At 33.2% G+C, this 22629-nt stretch overlaps 3 protein-coding genes and 1 non-coding gene across 4 annotated transcripts; 2 read left to right on the forward strand and 2 right to left on the reverse strand.

Annotated features, from left to right (window-relative positions):
* The first annotated feature begins 8857 nt into the window (after positions 1-8857).
* ASE2 (GLN phosphoribosyl pyrophosphate amidotransferase 2) lies at positions 8858-10696 on the forward strand. Its single transcript, XM_020363711.3, has one exon. The coding sequence runs from the start codon at positions 8963-8965 to the stop codon at positions 10592-10594; it is 1632 nt and encodes a 543-aa protein (XP_020219300.2). The 5' UTR covers positions 8858-8962; the 3' UTR covers positions 10595-10696.
* A 2591-nt stretch (positions 10697-13287) lies between these two features.
* Positions 13288-18853, reverse strand: LOC109802550 (FMN-linked oxidoreductases superfamily protein). Its single transcript, XM_020363953.3, has 10 exons — positions 18417-18853; positions 18224-18340; positions 17901-18137; positions 17148-17400; positions 16782-17038; positions 15996-16268; positions 15493-15774; positions 15215-15335; positions 14610-14779; positions 13288-13663 (listed from the first exon to the last, which is right to left on the reverse strand). The coding sequence occupies exons 1-10, from the start codon at positions 18642-18644 to the stop codon at positions 13565-13567; spliced, it is 2037 nt and encodes a 678-aa protein (XP_020219542.1). The 5' UTR covers positions 18645-18853; the 3' UTR covers positions 13288-13564.
* Positions 18834-18917, reverse strand: TRNAL-CAA (transfer RNA leucine (anticodon CAA)). The gene has a single exon. It is a non-coding gene; the product is annotated as a tRNA-Leu (tRNA).
* A 1694-nt stretch (positions 18918-20611) lies between these two features.
* On the forward strand, positions 20612-22523 carry LOC109802563 (V-type proton ATPase 16 kDa proteolipid subunit). Its single transcript, XM_020363975.3, has 3 exons — positions 20612-20807; positions 21169-21454; positions 22036-22523. The coding sequence occupies exons 1-3, from the start codon at positions 20732-20734 to the stop codon at positions 22166-22168; spliced, it is 495 nt and encodes a 164-aa protein (XP_020219564.1). The 5' UTR covers positions 20612-20731; the 3' UTR covers positions 22169-22523.
* Positions 22524-22629: the final 106 nt, after the last annotated feature.

Raw genomic sequence — 22629 nt, forward strand, 5'->3', positions numbered from 1 at the left:
AAAAATGCCTTTGCACTTATTTCTTTTTATTTCATTATCATTCATCCAACCAACCTTTTAATGTTAGTCTCACAAACTCAAAACAAATTTAAGTTGCTGGGAGAGATCCAGTGTTGTATTTCTTCCCAAATGTATGTGGGGAAAGCTGTAGTCATGTACACTATCACAGTATACAGAATGCAAAAAAAATTGGTTATGACCCTCAATACAAGGGAAGCAACATTGTGATATGTATTAGAAAGCGTACTACCCTGGCCATGTTAGACAAATATATCCATATAACCTTTTAAACACATTAAAAACAACTTATTTAAATTAGCAAAAGCAGAAAAAAAGGAATCACGAAGGACCAACCTCTAGTCGTGCCTAGAACTCTTCAAAATGGTTCCAAACCCTCACTCAATATAGAATGGTGTTATATACTATAGTGTTTATAGATAAAAGCAAGTTCGATGACTCAAGAAAAGAGTAACACATTAAAAACAACTTATTTAAGTTAGCGAAAGCAGAAAAAAGGAAATCACGAAGGATCAACATCTAGTCGTGCCTAAAACCCTTCAAAATGGTTCCAAACCCTCACTCTCAATACAGAATGGTGTTTATATACTATAGTCTATAGATAAAAGCAAGTTCGGTGACTCAAGAAAAGAGTAACACACTTCTTGTATAAAATTTTGGTCATCACAAAACTCAGAAAGAAAAAAAAAACTCTACATGTGAGATAGTGAACGTTGAGTTTTGATTCAAGTCCTTGGGTATAAATATACGCATCTAAAATTCTATTTATGCAGTTTGGTTAGCCATAAATATACGCATCTAAAATTCTTTAAATAATAAACGCATAATAGAAACACATTTTTGGTGCAATGGCATGTCATGTCTTGTGTATGTGTGGGGTGTGGGTTCAAATTTTGGCATGTCTCTTTTGGTACCTTTAATGCAATTTAGTTTTATGAAGAAAAAAAATTGGGACAAAATGCGATAGGAGAGATTTGAACCTAGTTACTACTTGAGTATGGCAAAGAAAATAATCACTTAACCATTTTTTTCACACCAACAAGGATATTTTAAATCACCGAAACGTTTAGACAAGGATTTTCATTCAATTTCTAGCTTTATTTTGATTAAAAAGGCCAAAAAGGGAATGCCCATTAATTGGAAAACAAAAATCCATGATAGAATGTCACTACAAATGAGGCAGAGGCTTTACAAAAATCTTATACCAAATGTTAGAGAAACATATCGATCTAAACACGTTAAACACATTAAAAAACATATTAAGATGAGGGAAGTAAAAAAAGAATCACAAAGGACTGAACTTTAATTATTGATATCTACTTTAATTTCAGTTCTAACTCGTGTCTAAATTTTCACTCTCAATATAAAATAGTATTGTCTGCTATAAGGTTCGATGACTCAAGGGTAGAGCAACACATTCTTTATATAAAGATTTGCTCATCACAAAATTCAATAAAAAAAATCTCTACATACGAAATGATGGACGTATCTACATAATTGTTTAAAGGATAATGAGTTAAACATAGATTGATAATGGGTTACATTAGAAATAACTCCCTCATGAAAATAGAAATATTTTTAAATTGAAAATATTTTCCTCAACCAAAGAACACGTTACTCCTCTTCAGAAGGAGGTAACCAATAGTTCTCTAGTCTCCTTTGAACAAATACAATTTATGAAAATAGGTGTTTGTTCTTCGGTCTCCTTTGAACAAATACAATTTATGAAAACAAGTGTTAACAACCTGCCCTGCTAAAATGAACAAATAACCTATCAAGAATATTTTTTATAGTACACATTTTTCAGAATTTAAACATTGTATGCATTTTATGTACTTGTATTCTAAAACACGTATGAGAGATGCTTAATTTTTTTCCGAAAAATCAGCAATTTTTTTGCAAGGCAGACACCATATAAGAATGCAGCTGAGATTTCAAAACGTGTAAAACAAACGTACTATCAAAGCAATTGCCAACTACAGAACTCTGCCCTCAAATTTTCCAGATTTAAAGCAAGAGAAACATATGGCTAATAATATGACATCAAAGGAAGACATTTATTAAACAAAATGGACATTGTTTTTGTTTTTCTAGTGCATGTAACTCAAATGTTGTAACATATATTCGAAGCTTATCTAAAGTGCTTCAAAAAAAAAAAAAAAAAAGGAAAAAACATGGTAGAATTCCTTAACAAATATTTCTATATTCTACTTCGTCTGAGGACCTCCTACCATTGTAGGGATACCATACGTGGTTTTCAGTGATGAGGTTTCTTTTGAAACCTGGGTTTTGGCTGAAAATAGAATGAGCATGATAAATAGAATCAAACATTCATGGATGAACACAAAAATATCAACGGAATTTATACCATTCACAAAATTATCATGTGAAGAAGAAACAAAACAAAGCATACTTAATATCCTACATAAACTAGAAATGAGAGAAGAAAGAAAATGCATTAAAGGATTAAAAAAATAACAAAGGTAATCAATCTAGTTATATGGTGAGTATAAGTAGAAATAAGAGAAGATGACGATGAATTCAATTTTATTTGTATGTATGGTGAAGCACAACATTGTTATAAAGTCAAAATGAACAACAGTAATAGTAAATCATGTGAGAGGTATATTTTTATAAATAAGTTATCGTCCTCTTTTTGAGTTTTCAGGGGCAGTCGATGTGTAACATGTGGTTATACCTATAAAAGATATTCTAATACTTAAGTTAGAGGGTGTTCAAAGCTATGTGTAATCTTTCAGATTGGTCGTTCTTTCTAAAGGTAAAGTGCACAAATATAAATAATGGAAGATATGTTACCATTCATGTAGAAACAATAAAGAATATTTAAAATCTTTAATTAGCATCTAAAGGTCAAATGTTTCTCTTAGTGTCTCCTTAGCCATAGAGCTGTAGGTTCTGGCATGCTGAAGACAGCACAGTTGAACATTGAGACCTTCTCAACATGCCAAATAGTACTTGGTGTGTTGCCACGCTTTTGGTTTTTGCATCTCGATGTTCATTCTAAAGGTTGAGGTATCCTCAAAATTATAGTCCAAGACCTATCTAGTACAAAAGGGTATAAAACTGATTTAAGAAAACTAAAAAAGGTGAACACTACCTTGAGATACGTGTTAGACCTATAAAAGATTTATTAATTGATTTCCAGTTAGGAGTGTTCAAAAAGGTTGAATTAAACTAATTTGACCTATTAACTAATTTGAAGTATAAAAGTAGTTCATCTAAATTGAACTACATTATAAAATAGTTTAGAAAAATTAAACTAAACTATTTTTTTTTAATTTAAACTAGAAAAATCAACCTAAATTATGGTTCTAAAAGTTCAAGCTACACATAATTTAAACTAAACTAAACTTTTATTTTTATTATAAGTTTAACTATATTGCACTATAAAAAATTATTTTTATTTCAAATTAACTCCTATTCTCAAACTTATAATAATAATAAACTAAAATGTGTCGATCACAATTTAATTTGAAAAAATTAAAATCTTTTAAGTCATAAGTCAACCAAAATTGTTTACCAAAAATCACTTATCTAAAACTAAGGCAAAATAATTTAAGCTCACATTGACACATACATAGTAATTTTGAAACCACTAATTGATATTCTATCTACTTGAACTATATTTTGTATTAAATTAAACTACTTTTGTGTTCTAAATCAAACTTTTTTTTTATGATTTGAATTGAATAGAACTAATTTTTTTTTAGGAATTTAGTTTTTAAAACCAAACTAAGTTCAATTTAATTTTTATAAAAAAAAAACAGTTGAGTATTTTTTATAATCTAGTTCAATCTAGTTTTTTTAGTAGTTTAGTTTGAAATAATTTTTTAATAGTCGTATCAACCAATGTGTTTTAAATGAATGTTTAATTTTCATACATAAAGTTTTAATTCATAAAAACACATTAAATTTATATTAAAATTTAAAATTCATACAATTTGACATTTTTTTTCTTTTTATAATTATTATTATTTATTAATTAATATATTAAAGAAAATGGAAAAAGAAATAGCAACCAATGAATAATCAAAAGGCAAGCCATAATGAAAATGAGAACTTGGTGGGGCTGGAGAGTGTGTTGTGCTTATGCTTTTTGTCATTGTGTAGTTCAAGTCTATCCTCCAATCCTATATCATCCCAATGTTGCAACCCATATTTCTCTTGGCTACCCGTCATTTGGCCCTCCTTCTCATATGAATAAATGGCACAAACATCTTTATCACAAGATTCTTATTATTATGGTAGATTCTAAGGATGGGGAGATTCATCGAGCCCCAAAATGGATTTTGCACTTTTATACTTTCATTTAAATTTATTTAATTAAAATTAAAATAATTTTTCATTTTGAAACAAATAATATATAAAACATAAAATATTGTAAATTTAAATTATTTATTTTAGATGGGAGCAGCCAATGGACTTTATAGACTTTCTATTACTCTTCCCCACCCAGTCATTGCACCTTCTCTTATGTGAAACAAGCATCTATCTTCTCATGTACATACCATTCTACAATTGTTGAAATTCTATCGAACCCTCTATTTACTTGTGTATCAGTCCCTGCAAATAGCCACAACCAATGCTCATATCCAACACTATCGTGTTATCATCTAATTTCTACAAAATTTCAAGACAAATACCTGCTTGTTCATTTGACATTATGAATTAGTTTTCATTTTTATGGGGAAAAAAAATAGTATTTTCACATCCTATGAGTGTAAAATGTGTATGGAGAAAAAAGAAACAGGAAGAGAAGGGAAAAAGAAAAAAAAAATGATAACCAAGATGAATGATGTTATAAAAAAAGATAGATAAAAATAATGAGTTGATGTAAATGAAGTGTAGCGAAATATATATATATATATATATATATATATATATATATATATATATATATATATATATGAGAATAAATTTCTCCTATCCTCTCCGAATTTAAATAAACAAATAAAGATGTTTTAGATATTATAATGAAAATATTTTAAAATTTCTCCTATCCCCTCCGAATCCTCTTAATATCGGAGAGGTACTAAAATTAAATGAAGAGGGATTTTTCTCTCAATTATTTTCCTTCTTTCTCTTTCTAAAACCTAAACCAAACAGATAGCGTTATAAAAATTTCTTTACTCCACTCAACTAAATATTATGTAAAAGCTTTTAAATATATCATATTCTATACATTTTACAAAATTTAAAAACTACCGAATATTTTGCTAAATTAATTTAAATTAACATTTATTCATAAAAAGTTGCGGCTAACTTGTGTGAACCCCTCCATAAATGACATTGTTAACTTCACCAACTTAACCTTGTTTGATTCATTATTATCTTTGCAGGTTAGGCATAGATAAGTTAGCGATAAACTTGAAGCAGTGAAGCAGCTAGCTAGCTAGGTTCTGATTCTATGTCTATAGAAACTTGTCGTGCATGGTTTCGCTTACGGACTGAAGTTGTAAGAATCAGATTTTATAAGAACAAAATAGAAGGTGAGTTGATGGAATATGAATTAACTTTTGAATGTAAGGTGGACGAAAAAAGAAAGGAAAGTTATGAAATAAAATTCCCAACCCAACAAAAAACAAAAGGTCAAGAAAGCAAAGGCGTAAGTGTAGTGTTAAAGAATCCAATCCAAACTAAGCACTGGAGTTCGGTACGTATACAAAGTACGTCAACGGTCAATATCATATCTACAGGGGGATTCCCAATATTGGTGCTTCACATTTTAGGAGAAACAAACAAACAACCCTCCTTATGCTTGCTATATGTGAAAATTAAATATTTGTCAAAGGAATCAATACTTTTTTTAAATAAATAAAAAATAAGGGGGCTAACATTCAAACTAAAATCCTCTATAAAAAAAAAAAAGTTTTAATACTTTGGGGCCCTTCCCAGTCCCAAATGCAGCCAAAGAACCGGATGATTCGCAATAGATGGAGTATTACGTAAAAGTTTGTACGCACTCTTCATTGTAAAAGATTCATCTGATGAGTTGCTCCAAGCAATTAGGAAGACCAATAATCAGACCCCAAACATTGCTAGGAATTAGATGATGGACATGTTCAAGCTCCCATTCACCACTAGAATTCACATAAATAGAAACAACCTTCTGTATTTCCTCCCTCGAAACTACACTAAGACTGATGTCGACAAGATTTGGCAAATTGTGATCTAAAAATACAACCAAAAGAGGAATCAATACTTATATTGAACAACATATATATGTTTATTTAATATGTATAACTTATTTTTCATAAACAATCCAAGTGACTTATAATTTGTTATATGTAACGATCTATTATGTTTAGTATACTTTGTGAAATCATCACCTAGTTCTAAAATTTAAAGTTGTCAAAACGAGTAACTTAGCCCGGCCTGACCCACCACGGGTTGATCATTTTGTGGGTCAACCCAACCCGGCTCATTTATTAGTGAGCTCAAAAAAGTTGAATCCGGCCCGGCCTACCACGGGTTAGTGGGTTAAACAGGTTGGCTCATCTAATTTTTTTTAAAAAAAAAATTAATATACAACTGAAACTCAAACCTATTTTAAAAATCTGAAACTCTTAATATAAAACTTTTTATACAAATATACATACTATAACATGTATATAAGTATAAGTACAACTCAGAAAAATTATATAAATATATATACATCAAGACTTACAGTGAGCTCTCACACATCACAATATTACATATATATTTTATTTGTTGTAAAAAAAAGTTATGTATATATATAAAAAGTTAATTTAGGTAGACTTATTCTCATAGTAAGTTAATCACTTCTCTCTCTATATATATATATATAAAGTATTATTTATTTATAAATTTTGAGAATAAATCGTTAAAACTTTCAAAGGATTACTAAAATTTCAAAAAAAAAAAAAACATTTTGAAATAGGATAAACATATTGTACTTACAAAAATGTAGTACTCCTCTTCCAAGTAAACAAAGGATCTTTAATCTTCTCACAATCCAACCGATCTTGGTCCAAGTAAGATTGTCTAGTTCTGAAATCACAAAAAAGGGTGTTACCTACAAAGAGTATTTGGACGACCAAGTCAATAAGTGATTAATTAGAGTAAAAGATAAAAAATTAAAATTAGCCTATACATATATTATACCTCTTTATTTATAATATTTGTGTTTTATGTTAGTGAAACACGTAATTACCTATTCAAATGAATGATTACCTATTAGATAAGCAGTTACTTATCTTCTTAGATAGTACACATATAAAAGTGTAGTTAAGATAATAATAGTTTTAAAAGTGTAACAATAATTGAAACTCTTAATTAAAAGCTTTCTATCTAATTTTTTAAGATATTATGACAATGATCTAAATGTTATTATATTTCTTTTTTCACTCTAAATCTGTGATCAGTAAACTTGAGTTTCAATCTTAATATACAACTGTATTAAATATTTGGAGAGAAAATTTTGTTACTCATAATAAATAGTCTTAGTGCGCATCAATGTCCATTTTACGTAAAAGAAAAGAATGTTCATTAATTTTGGTGAGTATACAATTTGGTTGATGCATGAATGAAGATAAACGAAAGATGCACATCCAATCCCAAAAATAAAAGAAATAAATTGTGTGTAGGCTCATAAATGAATGAAGAATATAATTAGCCTATAAAATAGATAATATTTTAATAACCAAATGCAACTGAATGACATAAATATATTAATCGTTGTTGCATGCATTCAAGTTTAAAAACTTAATTGAAAATAATAGAAACTTGACTAATATCATAAAAGTTAAGTTTAATATGCGTTAATTTTGTAAAGAAATGACTTTGTTCAAAGAAGCTTTGACGGGTATACTAAATTAGATTCAACGAATTTTGATAACAAATTTTAAATTATATTTCAGATCATCCTGATTCTTAACTGCTCTTGTATCTTTTTTTTTTTAATATAATAAAAAATTTACCTATTAATATTTTTTTTATTAACATGATATAATATTTATATTAATATAATTTTTTAAATATACATATTGTAAAATATATTTTAATTATAAATATATACGTATTTAATTCTACAAGTTAACTATATATATAATATTCAAATTAATATGTTATGGTAATAAGTTGAGTTAAACAAATATTTTAAATATTGTCATATTTTGAAGTTGGATTTGGATTTACAAAATTGATTTATCAAACCCTAAACCCTAAATAAATATATAGATAAATCCATGTGAACTCTTCGTATGAAGATGGTGAACATATTGCAACATGTGATTGAGTGGTCGATATTTTTAGATTTAAAAATACATTTTTAATATATACGTTTACAAAATTAAATAGATTAATTAATAATTTATATTTTTATGTTAAGAATACATGTACATTAATTAACTTATGTTGGTGTGAGTTAAAAGAGATTTGAATTACTTAACCAAATAGTCAAAAATCAAATTTTAATTTATTATAAATGTAAAAAATTCAAATTGAGAGAAGATACTCACTAATTGATGCTTGTCAAATTTTTTAAAAAATGATTAATGAAAAAATACATTAATCTCTTATATTACATCATGCCAGCAAACATAATATAAAATGTTTTTTTTTATCAAATGATGCAATCTTTTAATTAAATGAAAGGCAAAAAATTAAAATTGAGATTTATCCACCGAATTCTGTTACTCTGATTCTGATGTGTTGTTGACTTGTATTATCCAAAACAAACCAAAAAGACAAGAAAATGTTTGGCATGAAAAATTTAAAGAGTCATATGATGATAGAAAATTTATATATATTTATAATTTTGAAGATCTATATATATAAATTAAAGGTTGGGAATCTGGTGAGAAAGCCTGAAAAAGAGTTTTTAGGTCCCACGAAGCAAACGAAGAAAGTGTTGCTCTGTTGCATTGCACTGCTTCCTCTGTTTCTCTTGTAACTTGTTGTCATGGTCATGGCTACCTCTAGTCTCTATACTTTTACTTTCTCCACCACCTCTTCCTTCTCCAAACCCTCCTCTTTCCCTTTCTGCAGCAACACCACCACCGCTTCTTTTTCCCTTCTCCAACCCAAATCCAAGTCCACCGCGGTAACCGCACTCTCTCACTCTCACAAGCCCCCTTCCCCTGTTCCTCTCCCATGCACCGACCAAAAGCCCCGCGAGGAGTGCGGCGTGGTGGCCATCCACGGCGACCCGGAGGCCTCCCGCCTCTGCTCCCTCGCCCTCCACGCCCTCCAGCACCGCGGCCAGGAGGGCGCCGGCATCGTCTCCGCCCACAACAACCTCCTCCACTCCGTCACCGGCGTCGGCCTCGTCTCCGACGTCTTCCACACCTCCTCCCTCTCCCGCCTCCCCGGCGCCGCCTCCATCGGCCACGTCCGGTACTCCACCGCCGGGCACTCGAAGCTGGCGAACGTGCAGCCCTTCCTCGCCAACTACCGGTTCGGGTCCCTGGCCGTAGCCCACAACGGCAACTTCGTGAACTACCAGTCCCTGAGGTCCCACCTCGAAGAAAACAACGGTTCCATCTTCAACACCACCTCCGACACCGAAGTGGTCCTCCACCTGATCGCCACCTCCCACCACACCTCCCTCCTCTTAAAAATCATGGAAGCCTGCGAAACTCTAGAGGGTGCATACTCCCTGGTTTTCCTCAGCGAGGACAAAGTGATCGCCGTTAGAGACCCCTTCGGCTTCCGACCCTTAGTCATGGGAAGAAGAAAAAACGGCGCTGTCGTTTTCGCCTCGGAAACATGCGCGCTTGACCTAATAGAAGCCACGTACGAAAGAGAGGTGCAGGCAGGTGAAGTCCTTGTGGTCGACCACACCGGAACCCAATCCCTCTGCCTCGTCTCTCATCCACAGCCAAAGCAATGCATCTTCGAGCATATATACTTCGCGCTTCCCAACTCCATTGTCTTCGGGAAATCCGTCTATGAATCTCGTAGAAAGTTCGGCGAACTATTAGCCACCGTGTTTCCCGTTGACTGCGACGTTGTCATAGCGGTTCCTGATTCCGGCGTGGTGGCGGCGCTTGGTTACGCCGAGAAAGCCGGGGTTCCGTTTCAGCAGGGGCTGATTCGGTCGCACTACGTTGGGAGGACGTTCATCGAGCCTTCGCAGAAGATAAGGGACATCGGCGTGAAGCTGAAGCTGTCGCCGGTACGCGCCGTGCTTGAAGGGAAGAGGGTGGTGGTTGTGGATGATTCCATTGTGAGAGGTACCACATCGTCTAAGATTGTGAGGCTGATAAAGGAGGCGGGGGCTAAAGAGGTCCACATGAGGATCGCGTGTCCTCCTATCGTGGCGTCGTGTTATTATGGAGTGGACACGCCGAGTTCGGAGGAGTTGATATCGAATAGGATGAGTGTGGAGGAGATAAGGGAGTTTATTGGCTCCGATTCGCTTGCGTTTCTTCCCTTGGAGAGGTTGAACATGTTGATGGGGACTCAAGCTCCTAACTACTGCTATGCTTGCTTCTCCGGGAACTACCCTGTTCAGCCCCACCAACTTAAACTCAACCTTCCCCACCATGCTTTCCTTAAAAATCAGGAGCAAGTCAACGTTGTTAGTGTCTGAGAATGTTACGCTACAAATAACTGCCCATTGGGTTTGCCTAGATACATAAATTCTCAATTCTCAACGCCCATGCATGCTTAATAATTTTTCTTAAACATCTCATATCTCTTGGAGCCATACATCATACATACATACACCAGATTAAGTTATCAAATTATGAAACATAATTCACTTCAATCTTTATTTTTGTAATTTTAAACATAAATTGGAATGTTAACTAGTAAAATTAAAATAATCTTACTGCATTAGATAACTTTAATGACTACTATTTTATAATTTTAGAGACTAAATACATGTCTGAGAATCCGTTTGCGATCAAATAAATGATATTTCTCATAAAACTAAGAAATGAGATTTAGTTGCTTTCACATTTTTTTTTTACATTAAATAGTAATTCAATCACACTATAAATAGCCGGTACACGAAATTTCAATTTCTAGTTTAGTTATTTAAACTTTTGTTTATTCATCAAAAATATAATAATAGCATTAAACTTCAAATCTAAAATTATATAAAGTTCAACTCTCACCGTCCTAGTGGAGCCTTTACAATTTAGAGTGATGATTTTTTCCCCCGTATTTTGCCTTATTTTGGATATGGTATGTTTAAATCATGTTTTTTTCTCTAGTATATAACTATAAATCAGCCGTGAAGAGAAAGTCAGCGTGCGACCCTAAAGGATGTGTTTGTAAATTGTAACAGAGTTGCACCCAACGTAAAAAGGGACGTCCAGTCAACGAAGAAGGTTCTTGCTTCTCCGTTTTCTACGCAAGAAAGTTTGAACGATCGTTTTTTCAATTCCTACACCAATCAAAACACGCCAAGTCCTGTTCTTTAAATCTTCCAACTAAATTCTATTAGAGCTTTATTCTTTGGCTTTTCTTAAAGGAAAACTAATTTTAATTTTTATAGTTTTTTAACATTGTTTATGTTCCAATTTTTCTTTTTATGTTTTTTAAAAACTATATTAATAACTAGTTAAAAAGTGAGATTTATTTATATTTTACTTACCTCACTACTTCTAAATATTCTACTAATTGTAAAGGTTAATTATATTTCTTCCTTTAACGGATATAATTTAAATTTGATCAATAATCAATGTTGTACATATACAAAGATACATAGATAACTTTATCACTTTAAGTTAACGTTTTATATGTTTTCATATTCTAAGTCTTTGTCTTTTAATTCCTTTTAATCCTCGATTTTACTTAACTAAATAGTTTAATATGTACATATTTATCTAGTTAAGTGAAAGCAATGATTTTCAGTCATACCCATCTAAGAGGAAAAAAGTAGTATAGTTACTGAAGACATTTCAACACTTAAATTAGTCTTTGATTTCAGTCAAGTCAATGTAACAAATATAATCTAAAGGTACTTTTTTTTTCTTAATACATCACTATTTATGCTTACTTTTTGGATCTTAATAGTAGGTACAATACCTATCACATTATATTTAAATAGTGTTTTTATGTCACTTGTGGAATCCTTAATCACAATCTTCTATCACGATCTAAGAAGTATTTATCTTTATTGAATCAAACCCTTCCAATATAAACGTAATTTTCTTCTTTATATTTTGTTGATATAGTTTTTGAATTGCAGTTATAATTATAATAATTTAACAATCTACGTGATTTTATAATGAAAAGGTCAAGACACACGGCATATTAAAAAAAAACTAGTGATAATTGAGTGGTTTTGTGGCAAACGGCACGCCTTATTCTTTCAATATAAATTATAAACACATTAACCTTTCATCTTGCTCTCAAAAAAAATAACCTTTCCTCCATTTATATGCAATTAATATATATATATATATATATATATATATATATATATATATATATATATATATATATGTATGTATATATTAATAGACAGAATGTCACATTGTGACAACTTTCTTTACACGGCATATTAATACAACTTCAACAAAATGACGAAATAATGTCTAACTAGAAAAAGAAAACGCCTGTCAATAATATATGGGGAAATTTTAAAAAAATAAAATTAGGCGCACTCTATATCGATCGATAAAATCATTTGTTTCTTTTATTTAATCAATTAAGTTAAATAAATGATCGATCATTTAATTTGAAAAACTATTTTAAAAATATTTATTTTTTAAAATTTCTCTGTACTATTATTCTTGAACCAAACATCTTTATTTTCATTTTATCTCTCACTTATTTTCATTCACTGTTTCTCTCTCCCATTTCCATACATTGATTTATTTATTTATTTCATATTTCTTTCCTTCCAACCAAAGTTGATCCTAAATTAAAATACAGTTGTTACGAATGTTCTCAATAGAAGAGATAAAAATAAATAAATAAAATAAAATAACATTTTGATTTTGCTGTTTAGCTGTTCGAAAACAAATTCACACTAGAATTAGAACGAAAACAAATTCACGTTTGTCTGCATATCAATACCTTATTCATTCGAGTAACCCTTAATAAATTACTAATAGTGTTGCCAAATTAAATATTATCAGGATTCACTTTTTCCCAATCTGCTTATACTTTCACACACCACTTAATTTTCAATGTCGCTTCAACGAATGAATGAAGCGGGGCTCATAAATTGAAATATTGAAACGTGGGTCACTTCCAGTCCGAATTCTCTCTGACGGTCTAACCACCCTCCTCCCGACATAAATGAGTATTGCAATAAGAAAACTCAAATTGACCCAAGCATGCAAGTTGGCATGACTCTAAAAACAGTTAATGCTTACATTACAAATGTCAATGTTTATTAAATGTTTCCTAATAGAGGACTGAAACTATTGTATATGGGCTGAAAATTCAAGGTCAATGATGAACAACTACCCCAATGAATAAATATATCAGAATGCTGACAAATGTTTGTTCCGCTTTTTCAAGCTAACCGGGCAGTAACCAATAGGGAAGGGGCATCAAATACCCATGAATGTCTATTCACCAGTCAGAATTAACTCCAGAATCAACCATTTTCAGCTCTATCGTAAGCATTTGATTTATGCTTTGGTGCAAATGTAAAGCCAACTGGAACCTTGCCAAGTAACATCTCTGATATTCGTATCTGTGTATGAAAAGGAATATGAAAAATACGGGGAAAATATGAAAATGAACAAGTAAATTAATAGGGAAAAATGAATATGTAAATTAAGAAAAAAAATTCTTTAGCAGAGAATGAGGAACTGGGATATTATGCTATGATAAGATATTTAAATAGGAAAAATGCTCAAAATACAATATGCTTCATTAAATTTATAGCCATGTCTATTTCAGAAAATGATTTCATATTTGACAGGCTTATTGGTACTTTTCATTGTCTATTCACGCTCCTTTTTTTCTTTTTTATTTTCAGCCATTAAACTATTTATACATCAACAGACAACAGCCAAGCCTTTTTTTGACACCAGGAAAGGACGGGTAGACAGATGAAACATCAATGTTCTATTGTGAATTATGTTTATAAACTAAAGACCCCTAAATCCTTCTTGGTTACACTTGTAGGGTTTTTTTTGGGTCTCGCTTTACATACTAGGGCTTCTCAAGGTCTTCTACATATATGCCCAAATCACCTTAAGAGATTCTACCATTTTTATCAACAGTAGGTGCTACCCCATCTTATGTCCAATGCATTCATTCCTAACTTATTTTGTCTAGTATGTCCATTCATCTAACGCAACATTTTCATCCTCAACTTATATAAAACTTTTATGTATGCCAAACATTAATTAATTATTGTCCCTATTTGCTTGATCAAAGATAACTTAACAGACTAAAAATTTATAATTAAAACCAATCCTTAAAAGTGTAAATAAATAATTAGGAATTGTTCTTGGTCTCATTATTAATCTTTCACAGACACATTTCTCTACTCCTACCCTGTGTTGAATAAAATAAAACATTTTTTTGCTGTTTGAGGCAGCACGTGCCAGAAAATACCCTCATGAAGTCACTTTCCCAAAGAAATTAACAAAGAGAGTATTAATAACTTGGAAAAAATGTGAATTGCATACCCAATCAGCTGCAGAGTCTGAAGCCATTAGTGTCTCAAGCTCATCACGCCCATGGTAAGATGGTGGCCGCCAGTTTATTCGTTGTGGAACAACATCCAAAAGACCAACAGGTATATACCTACAAGTGTAGCTAAGCCATTCCAACAAGAACCGCCTCGTCGTCTCAACCCCTGTAACACAATATATAAAACAAAAACTCCACAATTATAAGAAAACAAGGGAAAATTGGCATACTTAAACCAGAGAAGCAAAACATAAATAATACTTTCAATCAAAAGTCAAAACTTAATTATTGCACCATATATATACATATATACCAGAAAACTTGTCAATCTTAAGCAACACTTCCCAAAACTGTATGTTTCTAAGTCCAAAACGCCCCTTCCCCAACACAAACATTGTATCTTTAGCAAGGAAAAAAGACAAGAATCAAGACTGTGTACAAATCATACATACTTTGCACAAGACAATTAAAAGCCTTTACCTATTTTTGTTTTTATTTTGAGGCAGGTACCAGTAGCTATTGTCACTATTTAACAACAGCTGGAAAGAATTGCAATATGCATATAATTATAAAATAAGGCTACTTCATCAATAAAGCATACCTTTCGTGTCAGAACCCCAGTGTTCAAGGCCAAAATTCACAAAATCTTTAAAAATATTTAGACGCTCTCCAGAACTGATGTCCCAATGTCTCTGTTCCTTTATCTCAGTAAATATCCAAGGCTGCATAACACAGGCGTTAGTTGATACAATTAAAAAAAAAACGTCATGGTCAGGCAACCATAATGCTTCCAATGAAGACAACTAGCATGAGACATAATACCCAATGATAAACTAAAATAGGTGAGATAATGATCAGTTGAACAAAGGTGCTACTAACTTTAATCAGTGCCCCACGAGCAACCATGCATGTAGCAAGTTCAGGACATTCAGTTCTGTGGTTGTTCCAGTCTACAAATGAAAAAACATCTCCATTCCCCACTACTTGCAATGTAGCAGGGGCTTTTCTGGTACACTGGTAGACGTAGTCCCAGTCAGCAAGCTTGCTGTATCGTTGTTGGCGTGACCTACCATGTATTGTGACAGCACTGGCTCCCCAAGAGCCAATGTCTGCTATCAGAGAATCAATGCGGTTCTTCCCTTCAAAATAAGCTGTCCGTACCTGGTTCAATAGATAAGTGGTATGTACACATCTTGAGAAAGCTTATTAAGAAATTAAAATACAACAAGACACTTTATTTTCTGGCAAAGGTGACAGGACATGGTCCAAAATTTAACATTTTCAGAGCCACAAAACAGAGGAAGAAATAGTGGAAGCCAAATGCTAACTGGAATGAGACAGATCACTATGTCCAATTGTCTACAGCTTAACATGGCAAATACCTTGACAGTTATTGGTATATCCGCTGTGCCTGAAGCTACTTCTACAATACTTTTCATCCGCATTGGTTTTGTTAGAAGAGCTGACCCAGCACCCTTGTTCACAACAATGTCAATAGGGCAACCCATATTTATATCAATAAAATCTATTGTACACTCTTGCTCTATTAGTTCAACTGTTCGTGCCACAGTATCTGGATATGCCCCACAGATTTGTACACCAAATAAATCTTCAGATGAATGACGTCTTAGCAATGCCCACTCCGAGGCTTGACCCTATAACAAAAGTAAATTCATAACAATTGGAATGTAAATGCAGCTTTTCCATAAAAGAAAAAAAAAAGATTCTTGGAATTTGGAAAAGGGATGAAGTAAGAGTTGTGCAGAATAAAACAGGGAGGACCAAAGGAAAAAAAAAAATCATCAAGTTCCATTCTTGATTTTATATTATCAAACCATAACTGAGTTTAAGGCAACCACGTGGAATTATTGCTTTCAAAACTAAGGATTATACAATCAAAAGCAGACCTTCAATGCAACAGTGTCTATATATAGGGATATAAATCTACTTGACTTGATTAATTGTTTTAGGGGAATAAAAGACAGATATAAACTATTTGAGAACTGCCTGAAATTCATATCACATTATACAAAGTTTATTAGATCAAGCACAGCTAAAACTTTCACAGTTGCCATTACACCAGGAAACAAACTCCATAACGAATTTATATACATACTGAGGGATGAGAGAAAGCAACAAACCAACCAGCAAAAATTTCATATAGGTACCTGCAAAAGATTTGTGCACATTGCCATTTCACCACAAGTTACATCAGCTCCTAATACTTTGCAAACTCTCCGGAAAGGGAGATTTCCAACAGTGGTCAAGGGTGCAAGATACAACTTCTCCCTGTAATCAATAAGCTTCTTTTCACGTGAGTGTAGCTTCAGGCTTACATCAGTTTCTGGAGTCATAGCATCAGTTCCAGCTTCTAGTTCAGATTTTATGCAACTTCTTTCAACAATTTGCTCAGTAACAGTCACACCTGTTTCAGCAGGATGAAGCCAATTTACACGTACTGGACTTAAATTCAAAGTAATATTAGATAAGTCATCATAAACTAGAATAACTTGAGTCAAAGATGAAGCTATGACCTTCATTTTCTGCCTCCTTAGGACCATTATTTTCTTCAGTTTTTCTTCTCTTCTGAGGACAAAGTACATCAGATTCAGATTTTTCATCTATGTCATTGTCATCATCTTTCATAACTTCTGCGGGGCACTCCAACTTAGAACCTGAGTCAGAGGTAACAACACAAGAGCCACTGTCATCAGACTGATCACAATTATTTGGACCAGTGTTGCCCCCATCTTTATTTTCAAAGTCATTCCTTTTTGACTTGGGTCCCTGCAACATTTTTTTAAGAGAGAGAGAGAGAGAGAGATTAATCAAAATGAAATGGGGAAAAAAAAAACTGAAAACCGAAAACTAAAAGGAAGTTTCATGTACATTAAATCCAGATTTAGAGTTGGACTGTGACCAGAGAGGAACACTACCAAAGGCAATTTCTACCTAGTATTCTAGTGAGGCCAAGCCACTATTAGAGTTTACACTGAACAAGAATTAGGAATTAGATTTGCAATGGACATTTAAATCCACCCAGTTAATTCACCGAATATGTAAGACAAAGTGCCTCAAAATACATCTTACTCATGTAGTTTGCTTCACAACCAACAGAGTAACAAAAATGCAAGAATGACACACATTTAACTTCATTTAAACTTGAGTTATTCCACGACAGCAGATAAAATCTTCATCATTGATAGTTTTTACTAAGCTAATGGAGAAACAAAACATAAAATCATAGACAAAAAGCAACAAAATGGGGGAAAAAATAAATAACATACCGCAAGGCCAAGACTTTTGAGTTTGGCATCTGCCTTGGAGAAGCTCATCTTATTTTTCCACAAGAGCTTTTGAACATCTTTGCTCAATCCATTGACCTCGGAACTATTCTTGAGACCATTCAGATTGCCAGAAGGCTCGGCTACTTCATGAGTACTTGAAAATCTACACGCCAACCCATAAGGACAAGTGCCCCCAGATTTTAAGAAAGGACATTGTCCTTCTAGATCAGCAGGTTTCTGCAGTTATCGATAATTAGGGTTTACACAATCAGAATCGGTTGATAAACAAACCAGTGCGGGAACGAAAGCAATTCAGTAACTACCTGTGCCTTGAAGCCTTCCAAATCATGGCTGAAACGACACTTGTCTTTATAGGGACACGAACTAACATCCCCTGTCCTGGCAATTTCGGGACATAGGTTTCGCGGTGACTTTTGGTCCTGCAATGTTGAAAAGCAACGAAAGTTCAGTACAAAGAGAAGTAGTCTGCATTATGAGTGGTTGTAGTTCACGTACCTGGCGACGTTCGCGTTTGAGTTGGCGCTTGGACTTCTTCTCCTTGGCGAGAACAGAGGTGGTCTTGTTATCGTCGGGGACAGAAACGTCGTCGTTTGGAGTAGAATCCCGAACTGGTGGAGGACAGAGGAAATTCTTCTTGACGGGGGCTATGGCCCTGGCGATAAGCTGCTCTGGGCTTTGCTCAGCCACGCCGGAGCCTCCTTGGTCACGCTCATCCTCGTCCATGTCGTGCTAACTGCGTAAGTTTTTGGTGAAAACTGCCAAGGTTGTTGCCTCGTGTTTGTGAGAAGAGAATGGTAGTAGGGTTTAACGAAACTAAACGAAAAAATTAAAAAAAAATATATCTCGTGTCATTTCATTTTCATAGCTCTCTCAGGGCTTGCCCTTCGGGGTACTTAAATTGAAGAAAAAATATGTCAGAAGTGGGATTTGAACCCACGCCCTCTCACGAGGACCAGAACTTGAGTCTGGCGCCTTAGACCACTCGGCCATCCTGACTGATGCTTGTTGCGGTTAAAATATATTTCTTAACGTGATAGTCCTAATGAAATTGAGGCAAAAACGCATAGTAACGAACATAGAACCAAATCAGCGTAAGTAATAAAAGTGAAAGCTTGGGATTTTATTTAGAAAACTGTGACGATATGAAAAAAATATATATATATATACCTGAATAGTATTATCTTTCTATTTTTCATCTACTTTAAATTTTTTAAAATTGTTTCTTCAAAAATGAATTAAGATCAAATTTTTTGTATTTTTAATTTACTATAATTTTTATCGTGTCTAGGTTACTTTTAGGCATGGCAATCTAACTCGCCCCGTGAGTACCCGCCCGACCTCGTCCCGATTTGGATGGGAAAAACCCGTATTTATCAGGTTCGGGTTTTTCCTGATTGATAAAATCGGGGGCGAGGACGGGGGCGGGGATGTTAATACCCACCCCGCCCCCGCCCCATACCCGCCCCCGCCCCCAAACCCGCCCTCGCCCCCCGCCCCGCTTAATAATATAATTAAAAGATTATTTATATATATATAAACCAAAATTATAAATATTTATATGTAAAAATTTAAATTATTTTACTTTTCTTTTTTTTTTTAAATTGTTCATATTTATTTATAAATAAAAATAATAATAAGAGCGGAGCGGGGAAACTCGAACCCCGTCGGGAGCTGGGATGAGAACCTAAATTTTATCTTGTTGGTTGTATAGAAAGTAGATATATATATATATATATATATATATATATATATATGACATAAATATTGAAGTGTATAAAAATAAGGGTAAATCAATATTTTCAATAAAAAAAATTTATAAATACTTCCGGTCTAAATTTGAAAGAATGGAAAAAAAAAAAAATAGACCCTACTTAACTTTTTATGTGACTTTCCTTCTCAAGATTAAACCCAACATAGAAACAATTAAAAAAAATTTCGCCTATGATCGTTCTGCTGCTATTTATTTCTTCATGTGATGGTTAATTTTTTTTATCTATCATAATTATAATTATAATAATAACATTAAAATTTAAATTTAAAATATATATTCTCTAACTCTTTATCATTAAGTTAGTTAACATAACATTAGTTTAAAAATAATAGTTGAAGGTTAAAAATGATTAAGTTAGTTTTTTTATATTACAAGCATTTCATAAAATTAATAGTTAAAGACGATAGATATAAAAAAAATTTATAGACCTTTTTATAGATAAATTTTAAGGTAATTATGGTATTAGTCTTGTTAATTGATTGAGTCCATATAATTTTTTATATATTGCAAAACTCATAATTAATATTTGATGATTAATTATTTTCTAAGGTGTAATAATTAAAATCTATCTCACAAAGTGGAAGGAGGGCAACTAAATGCAATTGCGAACACGGAATTGGGAGTTGCTGGTATTGCAAACATCTAGTAAATTGGGAATTGGGATGAAATGGCATGAGCATGAGTCGCGTGGTATCACCTGTTTTTTTGTTTTGGATTTATACTTCTTTAATAGAAAAATAAAAATAATAATTTATCCATTTGCAATAATTACAAGTGATATGACAAATAGGGCCTGGACCTTGTATGAAGGCCCATCATATCAAGGCACTAGAAACAATATCGGGTCCATTCGACCCGCCCAAGTGGCACTCAAGCCGGGCACAGGAAGTGAGGAACGCGAGATTATAAAGGGAATGGACGTGGAAACCCCACGTCTCTTCACGGCAACAGAATCATCGAGACACAGAGAGATCGGGCTTGTCCGTAGAATTTGAATTTCTCAGATCTATCCGACGTCGTTGCAGATCCATCAACGGTCATGGCTGCCTTCAGCGGTGATGAAACGGCACCGTTTTTCGGCTTCCTGGGAGCCGCAGCTGCACTCGTTTTCTCCTGTAATCCACTCTCTTCATTAGATCCGCATTTACGCTTTCATTATTTATATATTCCTTTTCCTCAATTTCACTTTTAATTCAATTTCATGTTCGCATCCTCAAAACCGTACGTTTCTCGTTATTATTTTGTAATTTTAGTTGTGCTTTGATCGGATTTGGAACGATTGATGTTGGAGATTCAATTACTTGCTGCAAATCTATAGGTTTAATATACGAATTATGAATATTGATTTGATCGGAATAATTTCATGAACAAAGAGTCATTTCTTGTGCGTGTGAAAGTGATTGATCGAATGTTTAGGTTGCGTGAAGTAATAGAACGTTTGAGCTTATCAGGAATTTGTATTTGAATTGTTGAAAGGTATGGGAGCTGCCTATGGCACAGCGAAGAGTGGCGTGGGCGTGGCTTCCATGGGTGTGATGAGACCTGAGCTAGTGATGAAGTCCATTGTTCCTGTTGTCATGGCTGGAGTTTTGGGTATTTATGGTCTTATTATTGCGGTTATTATCAGTACTGGTATTAATCCTAAGGCCAAATCTTACTACCTCTTTGATGGTTATGCACATCTTTCCTCTGGTCTTGCCTGTGGCTTGGCTGGCCTCTCTGCTGGCATGGCTATTGGTATTGTTGGTGATGCTGGTGTTAGGTATAAATCTTTTTTTCTACTTTGGTCTGATATATGATTTGTTTTTTATTTCCTAATCTTTTAAGGACTTCTTAAATTGCAATATTGCATAGTGAGTAGTGACATTCAAATCTTAGGTTCTGTTCAGATAAACTTGTCTATTAGAACTTATTAGATATGAAAATAAGATGGTAAAATGAATTGAGTTTCTTTTTTTTTTTTTTTTTTGTATAGATGAATTGAGTTTCTTGTGCACTTAACTTTTTAAGAAGCACTTTTATTTTTCTTCGCCAAAAACTAAGATGCATAAGTTGATTTTAGCTTATAAAGAAGCTCAATGCATTTTCTTTCTTATTTTCTTCTCCTATAAGTAATTTACTGACTTGTGCGTGTGTACACATTCTTTGTTTTTGGTGAAGCAATTAATGATTCAAAGTTTGTCCTTGAGTATATATTAGCATTGTTGGACAATTCTTTCATGAAGGACAATTCCTTCATGGATCATATATCTATTTTCCTTTACTAGCATGCATTTGTTGTGAGTTTGATACTGGATTTTTCCTTTTACAATAACAACAAATGAATCATTGTACTTTCTGCAGAGCCAATGCACAGCAGCCAAAACTTTTTGTTGGAATGATTCTCATACTCATCTTTGCTGAAGCTCTTGCGCTTTATGGTCTCATTGTTGGTATTATCCTGTCTTCTCGTGCTGGCCAGTCTAGAGCCGACTAAGAAAGGAGTTGTGCTGCAAAATATTCTTTGACCACCCATCGTTTTTAACCGCCTTATAAAGGGGGTGAGGGAGGTAATTATTAGTTCTTGCGAGGTTAGTGATGTTCAGGCAGCATTTGCAGACTTTAGCAGTTGTGTGAAAGTTCAATTCGCCATTTGTGGTGTTTGTTTGTATAATTAGGTCTACCTTTTCTTAATAAAGCTTCTTAAGCTTCCTCTTTTTTCCTTTATTGATTGTATTATGCCATATCATCTCTGACCATATATATATTTTTTGGGCTGCTGAAAACTGGTGCATGTAACGATTTGATTTGGCTACCAATGAATCATATTTCATGGGTCTTTTCATGTTGGATATTGGTAACAGCTGTTTTTTGTGTTATATTCTCGTAGTTTATGATTAATTGAAAAATGAATCATATTATTGAAAGAGAACACAGTTATTTTTAACTCTGATTCTG

This window comes from Cajanus cajan, chromosome 4 (assembly GCF_000230855.2).
Source record: "Cajanus cajan strain Asha chromosome 4, NIPB_CcT2T_4, whole genome shotgun sequence".
Lineage (NCBI taxonomy): Eukaryota > Viridiplantae > Streptophyta > Magnoliopsida > Fabales > Fabaceae > Cajanus > Cajanus cajan.